We start from the raw sequence: 26911 nt of genomic DNA on the forward strand, positions 1-26911 counted from the left end.
TGGAAGCGCTGCTACCGCCAGAGCCCTATTATAGCATTATCATCAACTCGAACCCCCTTCATACCCAAGCGCGCTACCTCCCTCCCTCGTTACCTCGCAGCCGCCGCGCCTCGAGCTGGTTTACTAGCAGCAGTTGCGGCGTCCACGACCGGCTTCAGTTCTGACTCAACTGGGTCTTCTCACTTCAACTAGCCCCGCCCAAGACGGACCCTTTCCCTCTTTCTCCCTTTTTAACCCATCACCCCTCTCTCTGTGTCGAATGTAAACGCTTTCTTTCCGTCTCTCTCCTCTTCTCTCATTCTATCCCAAAGGCGCGGCGGCGAATGCGCCCGTAAGGTAGGCCCGAAACGGGCCTTGAAGCAGTTTTGCCATGAACGGCCGCTTGCGTCCTGTTGGTGACTGAGCCTAAACCGCTACCACCGTCATTGGCACCCGTCGCTGCCACCGAGCTGGGTGCCCTATAGCGCTATGGCATGCGATATAAACGACAGCGACTAGCACTGGGAGGCTAAACGAATAGGCTCCGCCCCCTCCCCCCAAACACTCTCCCAACCCCCCTCCCGTTGGCGCGCAGCTAGCCCCACCGAAACCGCGAGAACGCTCATGCCGCCGGCGCGCGGGTTGTCGTGCGTGCGCGAACGAACGCAATTGAAAATAAAACCATGAACAAGTCAACGTGTCCTTCCTCACCGCGTTATTGTCTTGTCCATCCACTCAAACGGTGGCTAGTTCACGCTGCCACGATTAGTACCGTTTGTGATTAGAAAGAACAGCAAAGGTCCCGTCCTCAATCGTGTTGTGCCTCATAGACATTGCTGACGATGCACTCCTGATACATGAACAGCGTGACAGTGACAGCGTGGCGCAAGTGAGATTTCGTGGTGGTGCACTTGCTTCGTTACGTGCGTGCGTGCGTGCGTGCGTGTCTGCGATTGTGACCGTAAGTGAAAGCCGGTTTACGAGCAGAAAAATAGAACGACAACTGTGTTGCTTTTCTTCGTTGTCATCCCCTGCACAAGGGCGTCATCAGGTGGTCGTCCTCATGGTAGTAATGTGCTGCAGTTGGGCCTGAAGGAGTTCACAAACACCAACATGCGGTCCTTAACTCAACCCAGTTATTATTACAACTGATGGTGATAGAAATTGGTGCTTACTTTTATCGGGAGTCAGAAGGCGTTCGAGGAAGACGTGTTTGCATGTGGTAAAATCGATGGTCAAGAAGCAACTGAGGGAGTGCTGTTTCAAGAGCACACAATAGAAGTGGCCTTACCTTTTTTCCCAGTTTCAAACCATAACTAGAAAAAAGGAAAAGGAAAAACGTTTAGCATTTCCTTCTTTCTCGCTTCTGGTCCATTGAATCTCAACTATTGCGCTCACTATGTCCAAATATGAGCACTTTTAAAGAGCAACTACGGTCAGAAGAAATAGCTGTTCATCCTTTTCAATCCCTAAAAAATCGGTTGTTTATGTTTTTGTAGGTTCGACTAGAAAAGTTGTGTCTAGCTACGTTAAAAATCTGCGTCAAACGATTGTTCAGACAAAGTTACGACAGACAACGCATGCAACCGTGCAAAATGGCACTTAGTGAGGAGAAACACCAAAGTTTAACGTACTCAATTGACGCAATTCTCGGTCTCAGTAGACGACAACAGCAAACACTGCAGCAAAAGCATCAACAAAAGCTTCAACCGTACGAAAATCAAGACGGTACTGGTGATATGCAACATTCAAGCATGCATCTACGTGCCGCGGGTATCGATCAATGTTCGTATTATTTCTTCACACCATAAAGTTGTATTTAGATATATAGATTGATAGACAGAGATCTATTCTATATAAATCTTCACTTAGTTAAATGAAGCTAGTTTGTAATTAATTATGATCCCCCATTCCGCTTGTTTATAGCTACTAGAAGATGAGCATTCTATGACAGTGTGGACAGCTCTAGCAGGCTTCAGCAAAAAATACTTTAAGCACTTTTTCAGACACTATCACTGGAATATTAGAATCGCTTGCCTCAGTTATAACGTATACGATATTGTAGCTTATTGCATATACTGACGAAGACAATCTATTTGCGGTAGACCTCCTCAAATACTCTTTTGCGCAATACCTCCCTACCTTCTATAAACTGCCCTCAAAACGAAGATGGACTAATTACTTATTCTGCAGAATTGTACTGTCATGCCCATAGGGGATTTTCCCGCTGAGTACCGCGTACAGTTATAACGATTTATGGTGCTCGAGAATTTTCGAAATACTCTAGTGGCAACACGTTTGGTTACTGAACCAGAGGACAGACACATGCTGGCCTAACTTCGAAATCGGACGAAAATACTGGGAACTAGCTTCCTGAGATAATGTCTAACACAAAGAACTTTCGGAATGTATTCATTATGCTCGAAAAGTTTTAATTGGGCCATTTTTTAAACACCATTTTCGGACAATTATATTCTTACTGTTTTAGCAGTTCGATTGATGATTATAGTTGCACGTATACCATAGACCACGTGTACTGCGTGTATTGTAATTTTAAGCAAAATTTCTCCCAAACAGATACATTATTATGAATAAAACAATTCGAATTGATAAACTCAGATCGAGTAAATGCTTCGCTTATTTTGAAGTTTAAATTAAAAACTTCTCTTTTATCTTTAAGCAACACTGCGCAAATATAGCTAAAAATCAATTCATATATAAAATAAAAGTATTAAAGCCATTTATTTACAGGAAACGACGTTGTGTTATTGTCTGGCGTGCAATGGTCGATTAGCTATGCTCTAAGCTTATGATTTCCTTTACGGCTCAATAACATCATACTGATAAATGCCTGAGTCTTTTTGCTATTAGTGAGAGAAAAGCGAGCTTCGTTATTGGGAAAATGGAGGAAAGTGAGTCGACGTCAAACTGTATTCAATTATAGAAAAGTATGGGTTTATAACTGGATGATTGATTATAGATGTATGCAAGGAGCAGGCATAATTTGACAAGATTACTGAACCTGAAGATCATGTACGCGATATTAAACGTGGACTCGATGAGCCTTACGACAGTTATTGAATTTATTCGATAATTTAGCTCTACGAAGCTATTAATTAAGAATGTAGAAAAATAATGAGCGGGCAACCTTAAAAAAGCTAACGTAAATCAAGAGCAGATGAGTCACGGGACTGTTTCTCTGTTTGACTGCCTTACTAGTTCTAACTAATTATCAGCTAGCAGCTGTACAGTTTTGGATGTTAGACAAGCGTCGGTCTACCATTTTAATTCATTTATTGAATATTAGGCCCTTTCGTGTATTTTAATAGCTCGTTTACCACAACTGATGTCTCTTTTCGCTGTCAGCAGCAAGGCCCTAATGGCCTTTGTTCCGAGAAGTTGCAGCCTAATTTTTTTATGCTTAATTTGACGTAATAGCTAAAAGTATTTAGGCTGGTATATACAAAGTGCATCTTGTTAGGAAATGCTATCCATACACACCCTAACAAAAGGGTCTGGTGAGACCATCTGATATCGTGTATAGAATTAGCGGGAGCTTATGAGATAAGTCCAGTTTATCTACATACTTCGATTATGTACTCCTAGATCAGAAAAAAACTTATTCGTGTAAAAATTAAGAATTCACGTAATAAAGGAAGACAAATTGCTATTCATAATCTATAATATTCATTGATTACAAATTACACTCGTAGACTCTTCGTATTTTCTTAGCGTTTGCGGCTCGTGTTATCTAATTTGATGATCTTAATTTATTTTCGCCTTGTCCAAGGCTGGAGAGGGACTTTTGTCGGTAATCCTTGCTTGCCCTAGCCGAGTCTAGCTCGTTGCTGTAGTGACAATAATAATTTATAGAAACAAAGTAGTTCTCCACCTTGACAGACGAACGACCTCTTCGATTTCCCGAACCAGAATAAATCAGCAAAGGTAATACCAAAACTTAAAAAAATTAATACATTTAGCACTACGATGTAGGAGGCGAATTTAAATAGCGGTAGCTATAAACCCTCATCCCTTCATATACATCCCTTCATCTATATCACAGTCATACCAATACAATTATGCTGTGCTTACAACTGTGCTTATCATATCTGTTGCTTATAAACCCCATAGATACACGCTGATTCATAATTCGATTAGCTCAATTTATCTGTGCTACATTTACATCACCTAGGTTTTCACTGTTGATAACCTTCTAATCCACTTTAATTGGTTACCTGTCTATTTCGGAAATACTCGACCAGCGATAATGTTGTATTTGACATTATAGTCGCCAAATTTCCCGACAATCGTTAGGTAGGCTGATCGTGTTCATATTGCCATCCGGCATATCTCGGCCAGTGCCATACAGCGAGCGCGATACAAAGAATGATATCACTCGTCGTTATCTCCTCTTCGGGTAGTTATTTTTCTCGATCAAATGCCTAATGCCTCTCCTGCAAATATCGACAACTGATTAGCATCTTCACGACGATTTGGACAAGAACTCCGCAATCTAAGATACAGCCTGCCATCTATATAGTCTGCTCGGAACGCATAAGGATATATATCAGCGATGACGGGTGCCTGTACGCTGGCGCACGAAGAGCCCGAAAGAGAACCGCATGCCAGCTATGGCTCGACGCGGGGGAAGAGCAAATCGGCAAGCGAAATCGGTGGATTCATAGAGAGTGACGGGGGTAGAGCGGGGGTAGAGCAAAGAAACAGAGCAAGAGACTCTGCAACTTTGGCCGCGCCGGTCGTCGATGCATTGAACGCCTGCTCTAGATCGTTGGACGTTTAAAAGAAACAGCGCAAAGTACGCTCTGAAGCAGTAGCTAACACCAGTTGGTGAGAGTCTCACGTTCCCGTCGCCGCCAGCCGGAGGTCCGCAGAATTGGATGGACTTCGGTATCCTACAAGTAGCAGCAGTACGATTATACGACGCTGGATACACACAGCAACCCAATTACCCCGGTGTCAGATTGCTGTGTATATCGCTGGTCGTGTCGCCAGCTCCCGCCTTCGGGCTATTGTTAATCCAGTCGCACCATTACTAATAATGGTAATGGTAGTATTTAGTAGTTCGAGTTGGGGTAGATTGGGGGGAACAGGCGTATTTGAATGCATTCATCGTCGTGATGTAGGAAGAAATGAAGGACGATGTTTGTGGTTCGTCGCGACTCTGTCTCCCACTTCTAGTTCTGCCATCGTGTGCCGCAGGCCATCATGTGCCGGACAGTGAATTTTGCACACTGACAATCAACGAACGACGCAAACGGTAGCGGAGAGTTCAGCTAGAGGGACATTGCTCGAGTCATTCAGAAGAAGACGAAGAGAAGCGTTTTAGGCCACTGACTAGGCATCGCCTTGAAATTAGAGTTCGCTCGAGATTTTCTTTGTCGTTTTCTCGTGCTTTCCCTGATGCCCACCAACGCAGTGCCACTTTTATCAACGAGCGTAGAGACGCATTGTACCAACTATCGCTACCGTAATTGCAACTTCTGTTTACGGTCGGATTTAACAGTGAGCGTGAGTTCGTATCTCATTGGCTAACTGGATCCTCTGCTGGCATTTCTCGATGCTTTCAGCTACTACGAACACGCATTAGGGCCCATTGGCTGGTAAAGGTTCGACGGGACAGTGAGACGGCTGACAACTCAAAACACTGAATGGAAAATTGAATGTCAACATAGCATTTTAAACCTGAACGGTTAATGATTATTTGTTAAAATTCTAGCAAAATGATGCCATATTGTTTAGGGAAATGAAAAGCTGATAGTACGTTCGGTCTTTCAAGCTGGTAACGATTGATTCATGTTGGTCGGAAGGGTGGGAAAAATAAGGTACAATTTAGATTTACGGTTTACGCTGCGTCTAGCAAAGCACTTGGAAATAGCTGGTGCTGGAAAACGAAAAAAAATTCTCCTCACCGAGAGGCTAGACGCATCAGTGCTCCGTACGCAATAACAGAATCCTTTTTTTATTTTTTACTACCTAAACAAACATTCGAGATATTTGCTTTGGTAATTAATGTATTTGGACGAACTAACAAAAACATTATTCCAAATCGCTCTCTCTTCAGCCTTCTGTTTCGATGGAACTCGATCATCTCTTACATTTTTGGATTATGTTAAAGACATCATAGATTTTCGAAGAAAGCAACACGCGCGGTTTGTATGCAAGCGATAATTGCACAACATTACAGCTTAGGTTTAGATTTAACGTAATGCGTGAGATAACGAAGAAGTAGGTGTTACCGTTACGTTCCATTGCGACTACAAGGCATCAGTCCAAGGTGTGATCATGGTGTGTTTCGGACGTGTTATGGCCTTCGGGGCAACATTTTTAAATAGGCAATAGGTTAGAATGCTCTTGACAGGACCCCTAATAAGCTGAACGGGTTTTCAGTTGTATCTTCTCGGAGATACCTAGAGAACATGCTGTTCGTAGGTAATGTATGGAGGATGAAGTAGACGGCGATGGCAATTAGGTTACACCGAACAAATAAGAGCTCCGCGTAGAGGACACGTAAAATAAACGTGACAGAAGAGGATCAAAAGCGAGTTTATCACTGATATCTCACGATAGAATAAGGAGGAGTATTAAATAGATAGCAGAAGACATTCACCTAAAATTGCAACAAGGTTTATTGTATCTAGATATTATCCTATGGGGAAAAATGGTATCCCCATTGTGTTTAGCAGGTCATTATTTTCTCTCAAGTCGCCAACGGCCTGTATAACAACGAGATATCTACTTGAGCTCGGCAAAATTTAACTTCATCAGGCTAGTTAATTATGTAAAATATCTGTAAAAACTTAGCTATGTGTTGTTAACATTTAAACAGATATTTAGTAAGGTAATTTGGATCGTCTGAAACCGCTGATACGCTCTGATTATGGAATATACGCTGTCGAACGTTTGCCATTGGCGAACGTTACGAAGATGCAAGAGTGAGTTTCTGCATGCTGGCAATGCTACTGGACAGCGGTGTTCATCGAAGAGATACGTCATTTACGTTGTCTAGCTTATATATTGTTGAGGACGAAACACTTTTCAGAAGTGCTATTTTTTTTTCCGAGCTTCGATTGAGACATGTTGATCGCTTGTAGCAGACTAACATTGTTGTCCTGGTCGTCAGTAGAGACAAACTGATACAGCCAAAACATTCAAAGCCAACACAACTAGAAGATTAGACTGCTATAGTGGACAGGTCGACTCGTACCAGAAGGTAGTGTTCACTAAACCGTCCTTACCTGTTTAGGCCAAAGACAGGTACCCATTGAGCCGACGAGTGGTCGTTCCCTCAATCAACGTTTTCGTCAGGTAGCCTCTAAGGCCACGTGGACTGGTTCCAATTTACGTCAATGTCGTCACAGCCTAGCTGCGATCTCGAGCTAAAATTTTGTTGAACTAGCTAAAGCGGTAGAGCAGTAGACTCGTTCCAAACAACGCTTACTCACCATCAGGGCATTTGGAAAGTCTGTACCTTAATGATCTGCTATATGATCGGCACTTTTAATCTGATGCCGATTCATCTAATATGTATGGGTTTTTGTCACCTAATAAATTGCAATAAAATGCACTAATACACCATGTGTTGCTAACGATACGGATCATAAAGGAGTCCTGTCAAGTAAATCTAGATTAGATTTGTATAAATTTAGCTTTTACATATTTCAACATAGCCAATAGCCTTAATCAGTTTATTATAACCGAACGTTTTGGTAGAAAATTTCGGAGTTAGATACTAACTATATATGTATAATTAAGCTAATCACTCAGAGCTACGTACACAGTGTTATTTTAATAATATTTTACCTACATTCGCTGCTACATGAGGGCGTTTGATTCGCAAATCGTCATGGATGGCGGTCTTCCACCATGCCGACTATCTCACAATTTTCACTCGACGATCCGGTTGTCTACATCCCCCCATTTCATTCTCCGTTGATGGGGTCGTAGAAGAGTCGTGACGTTGATTTGTTGTCAACTTGCCGCTTGTCAACATGTCGTCGACATTTGGTAACGAGCAGTACATGAGCGTTCTCTGCCAGGCCATGACCCTTGCTGTCAGCATTTTCTAACATCTGTCTGTCTAGTCCCGCAGAGCCGCGGAGACCTGCTGACCACCCTATGAGTGTGGGGGAGCGGATTTGGTCTGCAGCAGCACAAGCACCGCTATGTCTGACGACTTTACCTATGAGAGAACGACCTGTAAAAGACAGCGCTGTGTTCGAAATTATATTAGAACACTGTATAATACATTTGGGGCATTGAGAAAGTAGCAATAACAAAAGTATCCTTTTGTACTTTAGAATAAAGTATGAGGTCATTGTTACCGCTCTGTTTTGCAAGACGAACCCTGTCAAGGCCAAAACTGAATTCGATGAAGATGATCAAATCACGTATAATGAAGCATTCTAAAAAAAAAACCTGAACCTACTTCAACAATCATCAATCATCAAGTAATGGATGTTAGTCGATGTGGCGTAACGACAGTGAGCAGCTAAGCGGCTGAAGTAATTAGTAATAGTGAATCGTCAAAGGGCGAGAACGAGAGCAAACGGTATAATATATTTGTTCAAACTGAGAACATTTTGAGGTTTTCGCTTATTTACTATGACACACTTCAATGTTACTTTATCCCCCAAAACAAAATGTCGGCGAAGAGGTTGTATGCCGAAAGCAACCGGCCACCAAACATTGACCTCAATACATATTTAAAAACAGGAAAACTATTCCAAGCTATTCAGAGTAAAAAAGAAAACATTTTTTAAGTAAAGTTTAAGCAGATGCTTTTAAAGCTAGAAATCTCGGCTGATATGAGCAACAATGGATCGGCGTTGATGTCATTTAAAAATTAAGACCGAAAGCTAGCAGTAGCAAATAAGCAAAAATTGGTAGACTGAGAATCTGCCAAATTCGCCAGATTTTACAATTCTGTCACGATTAAAGCACAGATATTGCTCAGGCTCATAAAAAAAAAAACGTGTTCTGTTTGTGGTTTGGAAGAAATGGCCTGAAGATGGTTCCGTTGTTTCCGTTCTAGAAATTTTGACGCGACAGATTCTCCTCGCAATGGTCGAGCAGTTACAGAAGAAGTTAACGAATTTCTTTCTAAAGTTGAACCAGACCAATAAGTAGTATCGTCAAAAAGCTAAGCGCTTACCAAACAATCTCAGACTACTTGACAAAATGCTCGATATTTAAGCGCTACATGAATTGCATAGTTTAAGCGTACTTTCGTGGGTCACATACGACGAGAATGTGCCAACGGGGAGAAAATTGAGCCATAATTTGTGCCAAAGTCCAGACTGACGCCGACTGGGGTGACGCTGTTTGTTTTTTTTTGCAATGAAAAAACGCAAAAATAATCCGCCGCATCTTTTCATCCAAAAACTACAGAAGTTTTACAGTGCTAGGGATAGGACGTTATCAGAAAAATTGCAGGAGGCTGTTTAGTAACATTGTTTCACACTATGTAAAAAAAATGTGCTGCCATTTCGAGCTGAAAACGATCGATACCGTTCCGACAACCCAATATTAGTAAAATACAATGAAATATTTGTACTAGTACCCTGCGTCTGTCTCTGCTTACGGTACCCCAGAGGGGCGACATGGGCTGGCAGGGTGTTTGGGCCCAAGGCGAATCAGTCGCGTAGTCAATACCTAGCTCTTACCAGTCACGTGTCCATCTCCTGGCTGCTGATTATTAAATAGAGTCTTTTTCCAGCTAGCAAATCTTGTTGGGGGTTCATTCATTGCTAATGTCGATCATCGTACCACAGGCTTCTTTGCCACAAACAGCAGAACACACTTTGAATTCTAGCGAAATTTCATTACTATATATGTACGCGTCTTCTGGCCACTCTGTGTTAATGCAACTAACAATAGCATACTGTATTAATTGTTGGTTTAATCTTCATTTAACGTAAGGGACTTTTGTTGCCAAACGCAACAAGAAAATGGGTCTGTCTATATTCGGCGGGGGGGGGGGGGGGCCGAAGAGGGAATAGATGATAATCAACGTAACAACTAAATAAAGTATCTATGTATATATAACCTACGATAGGCACATGCTTATCTGCTAGGTAAATATGGCAACTGCCAAGTATAATGGCAGCATTGCTAGTGGTACACGTGTCAATCGAATGGAGCAACTTATGTGTGTAGCATCGTTCAGTGGATTCGTGAGCGTACTATTGTCGAATCTCGAATTACACATGATATTGCCACTAAATTCCTACACGCGTAAAGGATAAGTGTTCGAGTGGCCTTCGTCGCTGCGAACGATAAAGCAGAGTTCAACGAAACAGCGATCGGGGAAGCAAGCGACTGATCAATCGAAAGTCCGAATCCTGCGCGCAATTTGCTGAATGGGGGGAGGGAGCATGGATAACCCGAAGGAACAATGCTACCCGGGTCAGGAGCGAAACGAGAACACCTATCTACATACGTCTGCAAGCTCAAGCAGACGAGAGAAGACGATGCGAATAAAGCGACAGTAAAGAGATCTGGCAAACGAAGCTATTTACTAGCATCGTACGATGCCACTGCTCCGAGAACCATTTGGGTAAGCTTTCCAATTCATACAGTCAGGCCATGCAGATGTACATACGATCTGGCAATTAAGCAAATGTACGATCAACCCGACTCGATGCTTATACGCCGTTCGGAGGAGCAACAGCAAACCAGGCCGTAAGATATAAACGGGGTTAATAGAGCTGCCAGCTGTTAGCATCCAGTGTTCGGCAGTTATCTATTTATGTGAGATTATGAGTTGTTTACATTATCTACTATTTGTGGAAGCATAGCTGGGATTGCACAGCTGGGCCTCTCTTGTAGATGTATTCGGCGTCGATAGCGTGTTACGTTAAAACATCAATTACATTATACATAAACTCACTTTTGCCTCTACATCATTTTCAACCAATGTGCATTTTATTTGAATAGTACGTCTGTTTACAAGCTTTAACAATGGTACAATATCAATTAGGACGGGGGGTGAGTTTGTCCTGATCATATTATGGAAACTGGGCAGCTTTACGGGCACAGTCCAAATATGCGACTAGCAGTGAGCTACTGAGAATTTTTTAAAGTGGCATGCAGCGTAACCTGTCCCCCACAGAGTGGGACTAGTGGGTCTATATCAATTAGTAACGCTTGTAGCCACAAATTCAGCGTTCGTCAGCAAGATGAGCCTTTTCAATTTCCTCGACTAGCCAGGGGCCTGTAGATCGCTGGCCAGCTTGGCACATCCTGCCTTGCACCCCAGCCACGAATATGAGTTTCCTTTTACTTCGTCGTCCCTCTTTAGTAGGGATACGCCTGCCTAGGCTTGGTCGTAAAAACGCACCTCTCGTTTCCTAGCCACTGGGACTTGCACGTGTCCCGGCTTAAAGAACCGTTAATCGTCGTCTGGCATTTGCTGTCCTGATGGTCGACGAACCGATCGTCCTGCTTGCCCTGGAAACTTGGCAGCCTGGTTTTCCGCAGATAGAGTGAAGCTGCAGATTTAGCCTTGTGTTTACTTACCAAGCATGGCTACTACTGATCGACAGGACGCCTGCGAAGAGAAGGCCGAAGAGGAAGAAGGCTCTACTACTGTCAAATGCCTATTGTGCTCTAGATATGTAGCCGAAGCCGCCACAATTTCGATCCTTTCTGTCGACTCCCCTTTGGTAGATGGCTAATTTTCTGAATCAGCGATTAGTAACGGTGACCACGAAGGCAACGTCTCCAGGCTTTGACAGTAGATCAATGATTTTGTTTGGTCCTTATCCTCTAGTGTAGCTACTTGCAATCGCGTCGTGTAACGCTTGAATTACACGTATGTGTGGACATTTATACTTAACAAGATGCTAATATGCCAAGTGTAGCACGTTTTGTTACAGTAACAATTTCTTTATTCGAAGCTATCAGGAAACCCAGTGATTACAATATAAAATACCTAAGCGCAACCCATTATAACTTATCTGTACTGGGTCTTATTGGACCCAGTTTAAAACTAACCCCTGACGTCACTATATTATGAATTTTTCGCTCATAAATATCTGCTAACATAAAAGCTATAGTGTATTTAATATCTACTTGAGTCAAATCTTAATAAAGACTGCAATTTGTGAGCTTTCAGCAGACACAAAGAAAGAGTAAAACATCTCTATTAGACATTTCATGATGCTTAACAACATTCAATAAACTGCAGTAAAAGGCTCGAATTCTGCAGGCTAACTGCCTAAAGCAAGCCTGGGGCCCGTTCATGTGCCCGTAACACCGTCCACGCTTATATCAACAGTACTGCATAATATTAATAAGTAAGAGTGTAATGTGGCAAGCTGTCCATGGTACAAGGCTGAGCGGGATGCGATTTAATCGGGGACTTGGCCGCGGCAACGGCGAAACAACCGGTCACGGGTCGCGCAAAGACTCTTGCACCGTCCTCCTCCTTGCCGACGGTTCGTCCTTTATATACAACGCTACCCAGGCCACCCTATACGCTACCTTTCTTAGCAGCTGTAACACTAGCAGCTAATCCCTTTGGCAAACACATTCTTAATATAGCTGCCACCAAACACTCCGGAAGCCTAGGGGTGGAATCAAATGGGGCAGCCTGAAGTATACGCTGGCCATTGCCGAAGCGGCCGGGTTGAAAGGATGGCCAAGTTTGCCCAAATAACCTGGCTTTACCCATTCAGTTTATGATCCTCAGGTGGTAACACTAGGTTTTTTTACGAATTACACGATCGACAACCAGTCAACATAGAGAAACACTTTGGTAGTCGTATAAAATCTTTATCGATGTAGTCCCTTTGAGTTTACTATAATCTTGTTACTATTATGAGTATGATTAATTGCACTATATAGGCGGCCGCGGAGCTATTCATGTGGATGTACCGATTCATTTTTGAGGCGCCAAGTGCTGCAGAATAAGTATAATTTAGCTTGCGTTTTTTACGGTTATTTCTAGTCGTTGGACTACATAGTTGTTTTCCTTACTATGACTGCTAGCAAGAGCAAAGGTAAATTTCAATGTGCTTTATGCTTTTCGCATTTTTTCGTACAGCTATAGCTGATTCACAGAACAAAAAATAGTTCATACATGTACACAGTAAAAAAAAAAAAAGGCCGTTTCTCAGGTGTAATTAAGCATTTCTTTCTCAACTCTCAGGAGAACAATAAATAAAAGTGCAGGTAACTATACCGCGAGCCTGAAATTGCAGATCTCTGAGAGGTATCGGGAGATCCGTTGTCGTTTCAGCCTAACTCTAATGCCGGTAGATGAATGATTCTGCAGAGATGACACCCAGGGCGGATGGCGGCCTGCATGTCGCAACATGAATCACCAGAAAGCCGCTGTACGCGCCAGTAGTGAGTGTGGCGAGCGGTACCACCGTCAGCAGCGGTAGGTCTGAAGACGAAATATTTACCTTAATGGTCTTTGATGGGTAAAAAGAGTCAGTTGTTAGCTATTGCAAGCATATTAATCACATGCCATAGTCAAAGGCCATCCCAACTAAGTCCCCCAGGCGATATGTTCATCCCAACGTAGCTGCATCGAATTTGCCGCCCGATTACTGGCGTCTTTGATTTGGCTGTGTTGGATAAAAAAAAAAAAAGAAAAGTGCAAAGGCAAAATGCCTAAGGTGTCCTGTGGTGCGTAAGCCAAGTAAAGCGTTCGAGTACATTGGCTCGATGTAAATTCTCAGGTCTTTTAGTGTCATCCCTGTCCATAACTGGGTTCGCTGCTTCGCGTGCTCTGCCGTATTGTAAAGCGATCCATCTTAAAGGTCCTCCTGTCACCACAACAGCGGGATACTCCATCCGCTTTTCTCATGCCGACTGCTAAGGTAGTAGCAATGGCCCATCAGAGTTTCACTACAAACAGTACTGATTTCAATGCTTAGTAATATGGTAGCTCTGAAACACGACCAATAAATTTGGTTGAAACTATGAACAGATTTGTAATACCCAACAGCCAGATGCATTAAAAGAAGCGGACAAAGTTATATATGCATGCATACATCGGAGCGAAGTGATTAATGAACGAGCTCAAATCTATTTATGGAAATACACGTATTTTTTTGTAGCCAGTAAGACATCATTTACGATCGAAGTTAAACGATTAAAAGGATTAGAAATGATCTAGGTTCGTACGAGACTTTTCGAAGCCCTCTAACCTGGTTGAAGTTCCATATGCTTCCACCGAGCTTGTGGCTTGTTGTTGATAAACTGCATATTTACATTTTGAAAAAACTGTTTGTTAAGATTTGAAAAGGCTCTTAGAAAGCACACTCCAGACGAAGGGAAACCACGATGCTATGTGCCCGCTGTCGGTGAGTGAATTTATCTATATAGTAGAGTAATACTGCGCATTTAGACATCAGCGACAGGTATGTGCATACAACGAGCACTAGATTTCTAACTATCTAGATACACAGACGGGAAAACATATACGCGTGTGCTGTAAATCCGCAAATTAGCACGGACGGGTACGCTCTGGAAGTTGTATGTTCTCTGTTTATCTGCCGCTGTTGTAGCTTGTTTAAACGATCCAGCGCGCGCTCACTGATGTTAATAATAACAACGATAATCGCTACGGCAGTAATTACATGCCGCCCGATCCTTGGCGCGTCCCGTGAAGTTACGATGCGACATTGTTCCACCACCGCTGCTGCTGCTGCTGCTGCTGTCCTGTACCTGAGATAATTCACGAGTTACTGGACGGCGAAGGCCAGCGAACGAGCTGAAGGAGGGTGTTTGGGTAACTTGGAACAACCTATCTGTCTTCATCGTTAACTAGACGCAGCGGTTTGTGATGGCGACGTATGGGAAGCTGCTTGAATCCGCGCCGGCTCTATAAGTCTGTCAGTATATATCTTTCTGTGAAAAGGTTGCTGTTTTGAATCTACACCCGTTATTAGTTGAATTGTTGCGCCGTACTGTTATGGATCGTGGAAGGCTGGTGGTGCAGGATATGACTTGTTGAGTGTTAACAACAAATTATAGCCAACAACAAACTTGTAAGCACGCCACAACATCCTCTGTTTGCGTCGTTCCAGAAGTTATTTCACTCGGCACCATCCTGTCACTCACATGGATGAACGCAACGATCGCGCATATATAGGTCACCCGAACAAGGAGCCTGCAGCGCAGAAATATGGAAAAAAGTCAACATCAGAAAAGCAAAGAGCCGAGTTAGGCGGCGTTTTTGCTGCTCCTACTGCTGCAAAGGGTACTAGATTGTTGATGGACCAGAAGAACTTGAGTTTGGGCCAACGGCAACCATCGTCCTCTTGACGTGCACCGCCGCCGCTACCACGCAGAGGCGCGCGCGTTTGCCTGTCGCTTATTACCGAAGCTAATTATGTTTGAATTATATTTCGTGAAATCCCTCCAATCTCTTTGCCGCGACCGAAGTCGGCACTCTGTTCCGTTGTTGTGTTGTAGTCGGAGTGGTGAGCCCGCTGTCGAGAGTTTGTTTCGACCTGTACTTTGGTTGCCCCCTACCCCCTTCCATTCTTCCCCACTGACTACCCCGGCCACCTCCAAGTCCCTCTCGTCTTGACTGCTTTCGAAAACCTCCGAACACCCCATCCCCTCAACTCTAGTGAACGAACAGGACGAGGCGCCAGCCAACGTGCTGGTGGTGAGCACAAGTGGAATTTGGGACACAGGGTAATGTTGAGTGTTGCAGTTTAAAAGAGCTATAGCTATAGCCAAAGAGAAAGAGAAGTGCCATCCCTTATTTCTATGATGACGGGCGAAGGGGCAGTGCAAAGCGTGAGACCGGTGACGGGAGCGTAAGAAAAGGGGGGTGAAAGGGAGGGACGAAAAATGAAGAGGAACGGGGGTGAGGACGACAATGATGACGACGACAAAATGAAGAGGGGAACACCAGTAGCAGTACCACCCGCCACAGAAAGCTGTGGAACGTTCCGGCTGCAATAGGCGGCACAATGATGAAGAGTCGAGAAAACAGGAGGAATAAGGGTACGCAGGGGTGGGATAACACAGAGACTCTTTCGTTCATTCTGTCGATTTGTGCAGCGCCAACAGCCGGCCCGCCACCGCCAACGCTTCCCGATTTGATTTCCCGATTTCCGAGCATTGGCAGCGATCGGTCGGTCCGGACCACCAACCCAACAGGATATGTAGACCATTTTGGAGAAACCTCTTCGTAGAAGAGAGAAGTGGCGATAGGGAGAGATACTCTCGTTGCCCTGAAAACGGGACAACACATACAGCAGACGAACGAACGGTAGCATTAGCTGGCAGCAGGATTCCCAGATGTCCCCCAAATATAGAGGCGTATGCGTTTTGGGGTCTTAGCGCCCGGGGGTATGGGTCACGCAAATGGGGTCGGGGCGAGGATTTTAAGTTGGAATAAATTGCTTTGCTTTGAGGCTGGGTAAAGCCTCTTAGCCTCGTCTGCTCCGTTCCTGCACAGACTGACGCTCAGACACACACACACATACACATCATCTTCTATGGCTGGAGCGACTTCTTTTTCGTCTTCTGCTCATTTTCGTCGTTGGCGGAGTGAGGGCTTGTAAGTGCTACTAGAGCACTAGAGTGAGAGGGAGGATTCATATCCTCTCGCCGTTCGCTTTCCAGTCATACAGCAAAGACGTCCCATTCTATGGCATAGACTAACATTGCGCCGATCAAAGCTGCTTCCAACCTCGTCCTCCAATGGATCTAGTAGCTCGCAACTCTCTTTTACCAAAGGTTCCTTGTCCCAAACTAAAGTTCCTTACCTCTGTCAAGTGGCCATCAACCTTCGAGTTTCCATTAACCAACTCTCACCTCAGAGCTCGTAAGAAACAACGGCAAAGATAAGTAGAAAAGGTAGACAAATAGTATCCGTAATCCATCTCCTTTTTTCGGCCTCTTAAATTGTTTAAGCACAGAACGGGAACGGAATCTGCTATTTCGAGGCCGACATGTCTCCCTGGTGCCCTGTACGTGTGATACGTCGCCTACGTCACCTTTCATATTTATAACTCAATATATGGAATCGAAGTATCTGCATCGGCTCAAAAACAACGTCGTTTTCTTTAAAAAAAAAAAAAGTCAACTTCTGCGACCTGCGCAGTTCCCATCGAAATGCGTTTGGCTGAAGTCGACCGAGGATCGTCCGCTTCTTTTCTACCGGAAACATACCTCACTATCACTCCCAGATGCTCCGCAGACGTTGTGGGACAGAACTGTAGAGGGCAATATACGCAGCCAGACAGCGGCATAGCAAACCAGAGGAGAAATCAAAACGTAGCTATGGGAAGTCGACTGTGCTCGAGCGGGCAAGCAGCCTATCCGTCACCAACCATAAGTGAACCATGAGCTTTGACTATGGCGACTGCGCGTACCAAGAGGAATGTTTATATTCCCAACTATGTGTATTTTGTAGACGCCTCGGGCCCTTTACGCGTTCGAAGCTCTGGCTGGCGACCAAGTCGGGTCTACGAGCGTTTAAACAGTGCAGCAAAGATACGATTGCAGCCAAGAGATGCTCGACAGAAGAAAGGGAAGAAACGCCTGAAAAACAAACGATGAGGTTGCTTTGGCTCATATTGGAATATGGTTCTATGCCTAGTCAGCCGTTGTAGCACTGAGTGGAATCGAACAGTTCTGAAGAATTTGTCTAGGCAGTTCCCACAATTTGGAGCAACGACCGGGACTTCAGGAGTTTCTCTACAACAGAAGAACTCTTTCCTGTAGCGAGCTCAAATACATACACTCACAAACAGCACACATATACACAAGTCCAAAGTTGTTGAAAATAGGACACTCCCTCTCGTGGGGTCTCCACGGGAGGAAAACGCTATTGCCATTGAAGTTATTGATTTTATTTCCATCACGAAACAAAGCCAACAACAGACCACTGAATGAGACTAGCATAGGTAGATCAATCTCTATTTTGAGTCAGCAACTGCCCAGAGGTCTTCCAATGTACTCTTCTAAGACCTGCCTGTCTCTTTGACTTCTAGGGGTCTACAATGTTTCATCTTGCAGCTTGACACATACTCCAGTTCAGCAGAGGCTTTATCTATATATCGATAGATGAAACATTGCTCCATATAGCCATAGTGTCGTGTATGTCGTAGACGGCATACAGCTCACATTCATTAATGAGGCACATAGATGAAATCGTCTTTCCTTAAATTATATGCGCTGAAATAGTCGTACTAAAATCACAAGACATCAAGAACGACTTCTGATTTCGTATACCGTAAACTACTCATAATCTTCATCTCACCTACGGTGCGTCCCATCTGAATATCGCAGTTATCTTGCTAGCCATATTGTACTCGTACATTTATTTCACTGCAGCCGTATTTGCGACACCAGCTTATACAGGTAAAGACTGTCTCATAATGCATACTGCAGTTGAACCGAAAAGCTGCGGTTATTGTAAATTTACATACTTCACTTTATTGCATGGTCATTTTAGTGCGTAAATCACCCCTGTCTTCACCGCGGACATCCGTATCGGAAGAGGACGACGACCCGCTACGACCCCCATCGAAAAAACACCGCCGAAACAGAACTACATTTACTACATATCAACTGCACGAGCTCGAACGTGCCTTCGAGAAATCGCATTATCCCGATGTGTACTCAAGGGAAGAACTTGCACTCAAGGTTAATCTGCCAGAGGTCCGCGTTCAGGTTTGTAACACATAAACCCAATTTTTTGTTTAAATTTCAAATTAAAACATTATCTACTTACCAATAGTCCCGATAAAAAACGTGTTAAATGGACATAGAAGAAGTAACAGGTAACTTGAACGTTCAGACGTTATATAAACTGACTTTTGATACGTTTCGTCGCTGACTATTTATACGATTGTCATTAATCTTGTTTGATCATGTTCACGAGGTGTTATTACTTAACCTCATGTGTCCTCTAGTCCTAGATAGGTAATGTAGGCAATAAGTCTGGCGAGCAAGCGGCCGCGTACAAAAGAGCGTTGCATCGAGATGATACATCAGCGGGTAAATTGAAATCCCCCTTTGAGGTCATGTTTTCGATGGCGTCGTTAATTGCGCTCGTAGCGGTGACTACCCACCGAGTGTTCATACTGCCTCCAACTACTGCCACCAAAGCGGTGTCGGGATGAGCATGAGCACTGGTAACCTTGGCATATTAGATAGGTCTATCGGGCTAATGACATAGCATGCCACCTCATTACAGCAGTCTATAGGTTAGCTGTTAGGATATGGTAACAATAACGACAGCCACAGAGCATATTAGAAACAACAGTTACTGTCTTCATTCTTGCACGACTGTCTACGGATGAGCGGGTCAGTAAAACTGAAGGAAAGCATTGTTACCTGCCTTTGGTAGCGCAGGCAGGTCGGTGCGAGTGTGGTCCATAGCTGGCCTATTGACCAGTGTAAAAATCCGTTGATACTATATCTGAAGTTGTTACTTCCCATGGGTGTAAGCTGTGGAGAGGGCATGCTACGTGCCGTAAGTTCGCTCTTCTTGAGTTTGATGCTTGCGAGGGTAAGAGTACTCAGGGGCAGCTCTGCAGGACTAATGGCAGAGTTATACCTAGGATGGATGCCCGAACTAAGCGACCGACAGCGACGTTCGAGTAGACCCAATGACCACACAAACGTGTACAACAACAGCAGTTGCACGGCTGCCCTAGGATAGCTCAGGTTGACCCAGTTCGAGTGAGTCAGGTGCAGCCGCGTTCTTCTATTAAGTCACAAGCCACTTCGCATCGCCAATAGTCCCCGCCAACCCAAAAACACGGAGACCGAAACAGTGGTTTGTTAGTTGCATAGGCTGATTTGATTATTTTATATTTTTTGACTCCAATAAAAAACTACAATTAAACACGTGGCATAACATTTAATTCCGAACGCCTAGTGGCGTTAGGAAGTGAGAACATGGTAAATGAGCGTGGACTACGAACGTTGAAGGCGAAGATAGAAATGATGACTATCGGAAATGACCTAGCGATTTTCGCTATCATGGACCTTTTGCATAGTTGCAACGATATTTAGTGACGCAGGCTTTCGTTTATGACAGCTTACTTATTCGTATTGGCATTATTTACGCAGTAGGTGCCCAGAAACGCACGCTTTTTATAATTAGCAGCACAAGGCAGCAGCGTGCACGTGGTGCACGTAACTAGACGCAAGCAATTACGAAGGATGAATTGGAATCTAAGCGATTACGATCTGGTATAATACGTACTCCGAACGCTTTCAGCGAACAGCTTCATTGTCTGAAGAGTGGGGGGTGGTTTCGCTGGTTCGTTGGCCACTCGTGAGAGAGTCCATCAGCAAATACCAATTAGCCTATTTGAGTTCGCGTCGTGTTTGCCAGGCCGAGACGGCCGCTTGGTGGGGGCAGAGCTCGAGCATCTACTACGGCTGGCCGGTGCCACGTGCTAGCATCTAACACCCGCCCCAGGGCAGATTCAGGACCCGTATTCCCCGTTTCTTCAGACCTCTTTCCTGCATTCACCCTTCCGGACGATGCTTCCTTCTATCAGCGTTCTAACGTGCTCCAGCAGTACAAATAACCGCTACGCCATTCCTTCTACTGCAGCAGCAGCGGTCTTCCCGACTCCTCGATGTATCGGCAATCCATCCACACTTATTTATTTCCCACCACCACCCTGGCTGGCATCGTTCCCATCTCAATTGAAATTAGCTCGGCTACTGCCACATATTAGTTTTACTAGCGATTAGTTTTACTCAGCCTTGGCGACAGCGTTAAACGCTCGAGTTGCTGTGCTACATTAGCAGCGGTAGGCTCCTCTGTCTAGGTAATGGGTGTTCCTGGACAGCAGGGGCAAGTATCTATCTATGGAAGGCCCGCGTATCCTCCAGCCAACGACAAGGAAAAGAATTGGTTACATACACACACCTATACTGTAAAGACGTTTGTGGCTGAGAACGGTACACAACACGACATCGCACAGGCAGGCGGACGGGCGGGCGGTTTTAGGCTGAAAGATCAAGAAAAATAAGCCTGCTGCTTTTTGCTGCGTTCGTGCTGCATCGCGTCGTAAGCACGCAATGATGTATCGCATAGTATTTGTTTATGCTCGTACATTAACAGTAGTATATATGAATCCATTGACACGCAATATCGGCGTGTATATATACTGGGTCAGTCTAGCAGTGCAGTCACATTACATTAATTATTATTCTCTTTGTCCATTACCCTAGCGACTTTTCGGGATTACTACCCACTCCTGCCTTTCTATCTACTCTTTGTTTTAGATGATGTAGGTACATATCTCTCGTACATGTACATTGCTACGCGTATAAAAGCTATCGGTCCCTGTTTGGGTTTGGGTCCTATCGTGTTCGGCTATCGTCGCATCCGGTAGGGTATATGTAACCCTCCATGGACGCAGGACATACACTACTGAACTTTTCTCGCCTGTTGTTGCCTTATTCTATTAGAAAATATCAAAAGGCTCACATTATCTGCCCATATCGTGATTACTCCTAATACTGATCAGTGCTAGCGTCACTGCTGTGGTGGAGCGTTTCCCCCTTCACCCCCGTCCGCCGGTCGAAACCCTTAACTTAGCTGCGCAGGGACAAAAAAGCTGCATTCTAATAAATTGTTAGTAGAGTCGGCGGAAACGGTAGACAAACGATGGAGACATACAGGAGCGACATGTGGTCGCAATAATATCTTTTCCGGTGTCGTTCGTTTTCTGTCTGTCTAACGACTAGCCAAACAGTCTCTCGACTGCTCATCGTATGGTAACCGCTAGCGTGCGCGCCTAATGCATAGACTCCCTCCGTGATGAGGTAGCCCAGCACATTAGACGGCTCATCACATTGTCACCCCATTATTATCACGATCGCTACCAGCGTATGCGCACGCTATGAGTGCTGTCTTAGCAGATTAAATTGGCTTCTATACTTCTCACAACCACGGCTACCTGGAATTAACTAGAGTTTTAATTCTAATGTACTATATAGCATATCTACATTACATATAAATGTTACCGTTTTCTCTGCCCAAATATATGAATATTGCCTGTTCCTTACCTTACACACGAAGACATGCTTTGTGTAGACTTCAACCGTAAAGACAGCTGGACAGATTGGCAATCACCTGTAGATTACGGGCTCTTAGCTTACATCTTGTGCCTTTAAAACATTTTATGTTAGCCGTTGACTATTCAAATCGGGAAGCACAGGCCACCCTCGCTTTGTTGATATCGTCCGGGTGACTGTTCGGAGATCTGATCTTAGGCCCACGCACTATAGGCCTATAGTGGAATAGGGACTACCTCGCTTGCGAGCATTATTCGTGTTATAGCACCTTTTTTTCCCTAAAACTATACGCGATTTCTCGACGTTGTCAAACACCCAACTGCTTTGCCATTCGAACACTACTAACTTGCAGTTCTCGTGGCGAAAGCAGAAAGGTGTTAATGAAATAATTTTTATTAAAGAGCCAGCGTTGGTCGCATAGTGATCTATCTACATTTTTTTTTAACCTAAAGGAATCACTAAAAGTGACTTTCATTAACTCTACTTTTACACGTTACGACGGTCAGGACTATCAAGCACCGGTGAATGGAAAGGAGCGATTTTATTTGGTCCATTTTGCACTTATCAGAGTCGGCTCTTTTCGGTACCGGTATAATTATCGCCGTATCATAAAATTTAATTAAATCTGTGCCAGAAACCATCATACATCAAACGGAGCTTTGTAGGTCAGCAAAAAGAATTTTGAAACAAATGAATTAGGTATCATTAAAAATAGCGCCGAGAGGAACAGAGGGTTTAGGTTGGGATAGCATGCTTAGGCAGACCATTTAAGCTGAAAGATGGTAGTGGCATCGGAGTATGCTGTCTCTTTGTCCGGCATTATCACCGGACGTGGCAGCTAACACAAGCAGTACGCTGAATAAAACTGGATGTTTACATAACCCTTACTTCAATTCTCGTTGTCGCAATGTCGCGGGCTTACTTAGTCTGTATCTGTTGTGGTTCCACCGGACAGATTCCTGCAGCCTGACGCCTCAAACAACAACCGCTATCCTTTCGCCAATATAACTTCGCTGCGGCCCTTTTAGCTATAGCGTTCGGACAAGAATCGCTATAGCCTACCAAACTTCAGATTGTCGGATTGCAGTGCATGCATGCATGCATGCATGAATATTGTGTCGGAGAGACTTTTCGAAAAAGAATATCGTTAAAAAAACACAGGCTTGAGGCGGACCTAAAGCAGCGTGCAGACTTTATTAACGTCCTATACAGGATTTGGATGCGCAGAGATATCGTGCAGACCTATGCGGTAGGTGGTAAATAATTTGACAAAAAAACAGCGACATATAATGAAGACTCGGAGTGGTCAATTGATTTCGGTAGTGTATATGATAGGTAATATATGGTATGACTTGTAAGGGGTCATACTATAAAAAACAATTAGCTTCTAACTGAAATCTTGTCCGATAGAATTAAATCCTATATAATCAGAGTAATATAATCATTGTCTAGTAGAGCATTTCAAACGCAGAGTCGAACACAGCTATCGCCAGCGAAGCGCGCCATTGTTGTCTTCAATTCATTTATAAGCCGTTAAATCATTCTACGATAATTAATGCCTGTTGCCATTATTCTATTACATCACTGACAGAAGTGGGTTACATTTCGAAGGCATGCTTTCTGCTGATGTATAACTTAAGGCCTACCTGCGTAATTTGATTATATGCTCCTTAATTTTGTCATTATATTGTGAGCAGAGGCGAGCTGATGGCGTAAACAATTGTTTAGAATGAACCAGCTGGCCCATGTGAACAAGCGCCGCTTCGGTCGAAGTTGAAGGAAATCTATTATATTTCGAGTCTTTAATTGGGCTGCTATTTGTAACTTGCAGCAAATTGGGCCTTGGGTTTCTCCATTCCTCTGATGGCATAAATACTTTCTACTATATAGTTCATTTGGCTGCTTTCAGAATCAAAGCTTGCTGCGTAACTAAGGCTACAATGATCTCTAAATTGAGATTTGAAAAGCTTTTTAATGTCAATAGGGCCTTGCCTAGTCTTGCAGCAAACGCAAAGACTAGTATAGCTGTTTGGCTAAAGAGGGTTTAGTGAAAGTCGGACCCAGCTTCGAATTGTATGGGGCGGGAAATTGCTTGCTTTCAGTAGGAAGGGTATATTTCCATATGTCCATGTGTATTTGACTGGATGCATACGCTTTTTTTGTGGTATCCAGGCTTTTTGAAAACGCAACACGCAAGATTGTCGATAAAAAGGCGAAGACTTGCTGGAAAATGCTAAGAGAAGTTCACATCAATCAGCAATCTCTTATGGATTCTGTTGTTTTACTAGCTTCTTCGAATGTCTGAACTGAAGCCGGTATGGTACGTTAGCTTCTACCATATTGGTGCACTATCAATTTGCTGTGGCCTTTATATAGCGACTATATAGTAATGCAGGCTAAATTACGTCTAAACTTTATCTGATTGAAGTAGGGATTTTGTTTAATTAGACAGACACAAACGAAGCACCAGCCGCACGCCAGATAAAATAGCGAGAACACTTTCGAGCACCGGCCCCGCGTAAATAGCGTTTATATTAATTAAGACCAATTTAATTAGGGTCTTAAGACTTTACGCTTCACGAATATAACTCATTGCTTTCTGCTAACTTACGTAATGTCTGCTTTGAACTATATAGCATAAATACAACGCACTAGTTAGAAAATTTGCTCCATTCAGCGCACTGAACTATGATCGTTTTACTAAGACTTTCCATACATCTGTTTTCTCATATTATATCGTTCATTGACCCCCAGCTTATAGAAACGCCACTCTACTTAGCATCAAGCCACAGATATATAACGTTTTGGCCTAATAATTCACTGAGAAAAATTTGCATATTGAAAAACACGGCGTACCCCCACTTATCAGAAAGGACTTAAATAGATACAATGCGACACAACATTGTTTACTAGAACATGTATGTATGCTAGTGACATATTAAGACTGTTTCGACGGAAACAAGAATCAGTGCAGAATAGTAAAAGAATTATTCTAGCCCGAGCCAAAGCAGGAATAATAAGCTAAAGTGGCTGACCACCTAGTCCTTACCACTTCAGTTTAGCTTAAGAGTAGCAACGAGCTGCCTTAGAAGGGAAAAACATAGCTTGAAGTGTCTTCTTTAGTAGGTAGATTGTCGTCGTAGAGGGAGTAATCGAAGCGATCCTGACATAGGGGGTAGAATTCTCAGCTCAGTCATCCTTGCCCAGTCATCGCTAGTTACCTCTCACCAGCCACTGGCAAAGACCTTTATTGCTGCCTCGGGCTAGAGCAAACATCTCCTTGATCATGCACAACGCTCTCTGGTTTCAACCACTGCCATCACTTCTAAAGCCGCCATTGCTACCATTGCCGCCCCGTCTGAACATTGCACAGAAGAAGCAATGGCGTCCATTACGCACGCCGCAGAGTTAGAAAGACAGACCGATCGAGAAGGGCGTAACATTTCTGGCGGACACATACAGAAATTTACACATACTCGACTGATCCATACACGCTGTTACACACATTAGATTAGATTATTACAGCATTAGAATAAGGTGGGGCAATAATACACCCCATAGAGGTCGCCGATAGCGTTCTGTCTTTTGATAGTTGTAGTGTGACACTTTACTCAGCTGCCACAGAGCTGGCAATCTGTACTTAGTAATCAATAATTTTTATTCAGCTACATAAATAATATATCTTGTGATCAAGTGTGTCGCATAGAAAAGAGCAGCTGTTTTTGATAGCGGCCTACCTCATGGCGTACCTCTTGCTAAACACAGGTATGGTTTCAAAACCGCCGGGCTAAATGGCGTCGCCAAGAAAAAATGGAGTCGTCCTGTGGAGGATCCGACGGTAAATGTGGCTTCCTTCGTATACTGCCGACCCAAAGTTACCCGACGCTCGGTTCGCCTGAATGGGCTGCCGCGACAGCCAGGCATCGTGCAGGACTTTCTGCACAACCACATTTATCAGCAGCAGGTGTCGTTTCAGGAATTGTACCAGCTATAAGGGCTGACACGTCTCATCCATTGCTTGCGCCCGTTACCCCGGCCACACCAGTCTTTCATAGAACGTGTGTACTATTTACCTTGTCGTTACTGCAAGTTTTTTTTCCATTCGACTTGAATTTTTTCATTAATAATAATACGCTAAAAAAATTAACTTTACGTTAAACTAAAATGCTTTTGAATAAGCCGTGCCTTATTAGCGTGAGTCTAACACAAAGGGTCCTGAAAAGGCAAAGTTGTTCTCACAGAAACTTATATAAATGAATGACACGTCCGATATCAATACGTTTTATGTGACCGTTAACTATTTTTCTTGCATTATCGGTTGCAGGTACTTGAATCAACATCAATTTACATCGCTTTTGTTGACTCCTCAGACTTCGAATCCTTCTGCTGTTCCACTGAATCTTAGTAAAGAACTAGCAATATCTCCAAACTCAAGCTCGAAGCTAGGAAAATCGCCAAATCCGGCCCTGGACATTAAAATTGAAGTCGAAGATCCGGTCGATGTTGAGGGCGACGGTGGGCCATCGGTCGAGTTGAGCCTAGGCCAGCCAGAGAAGAGTTGTCATACAAGTTCATAGGGGAATGACAATTTTGCCCGAAACATTCATAGTTTGTGCTGACGCTAAAAGCGGCGATCTTATCTCGTAGCACAGAAATTAGTAAAGTGACACCAAAAGTGCTTCGCCTGTAGATAAACAAAAAATCATCCCTAAACAAAGAACACGATCATCGGCGCAACCTGATTGCTGCTTTCCAAAAAAAGAAATCAGCTTTCCGTTTATATAGATGCTCGCATGTTGTTCTAAACACGATATGGCGAACTGTGCCGAAATAACTCACAACCAATTTGTGTGAATATAAGTGCAATATCATTGCCATGAACAAA

The 26911-nt window shown here is 43.8% G+C and overlaps 1 protein-coding gene across 4 annotated transcripts; it reads left to right on the forward strand.

The window, feature by feature from the left end:
• Window positions 1–600: 600 nt before the first annotated feature.
• On the forward strand, window positions 601–26911 carry LOC111264361 (retinal homeobox protein Rax). 4 transcript variants are annotated; one of them, XM_086970052.1, is made up of 5 exons: window positions 601–940; window positions 1479–1764; window positions 18434–18651; window positions 25792–26084; window positions 26351–26911. In XM_086970052.1, the coding sequence occupies exons 2-5, from the start codon at window positions 1560–1562 to the stop codon at window positions 26601–26603; spliced, it is 969 nt and encodes a 322-aa protein (XP_086826178.1). In that variant the 5' UTR covers window positions 601–940; window positions 1479–1559; the 3' UTR covers window positions 26604–26911. The 4 variants fall into 4 exon arrangements, with proteins under 4 accessions (XP_086826178.1, XP_022695936.1, XP_022695937.1 ...); XM_022840201.2 differs by lacking the exon at window positions 601–940 and adding an exon at window positions 947–1201; XM_022840202.2 differs by lacking the exon at window positions 601–940 and adding an exon at window positions 947–1146.

This window comes from Varroa jacobsoni, unplaced genomic scaffold, assembly GCF_002532875.2.
Source record: "Varroa jacobsoni isolate VJ856 unplaced genomic scaffold, vjacob_1.0 scaffold_850, whole genome shotgun sequence".
NCBI classification, from domain to species: domain Eukaryota; kingdom Metazoa; phylum Arthropoda; class Arachnida; order Mesostigmata; family Varroidae; genus Varroa; species Varroa jacobsoni.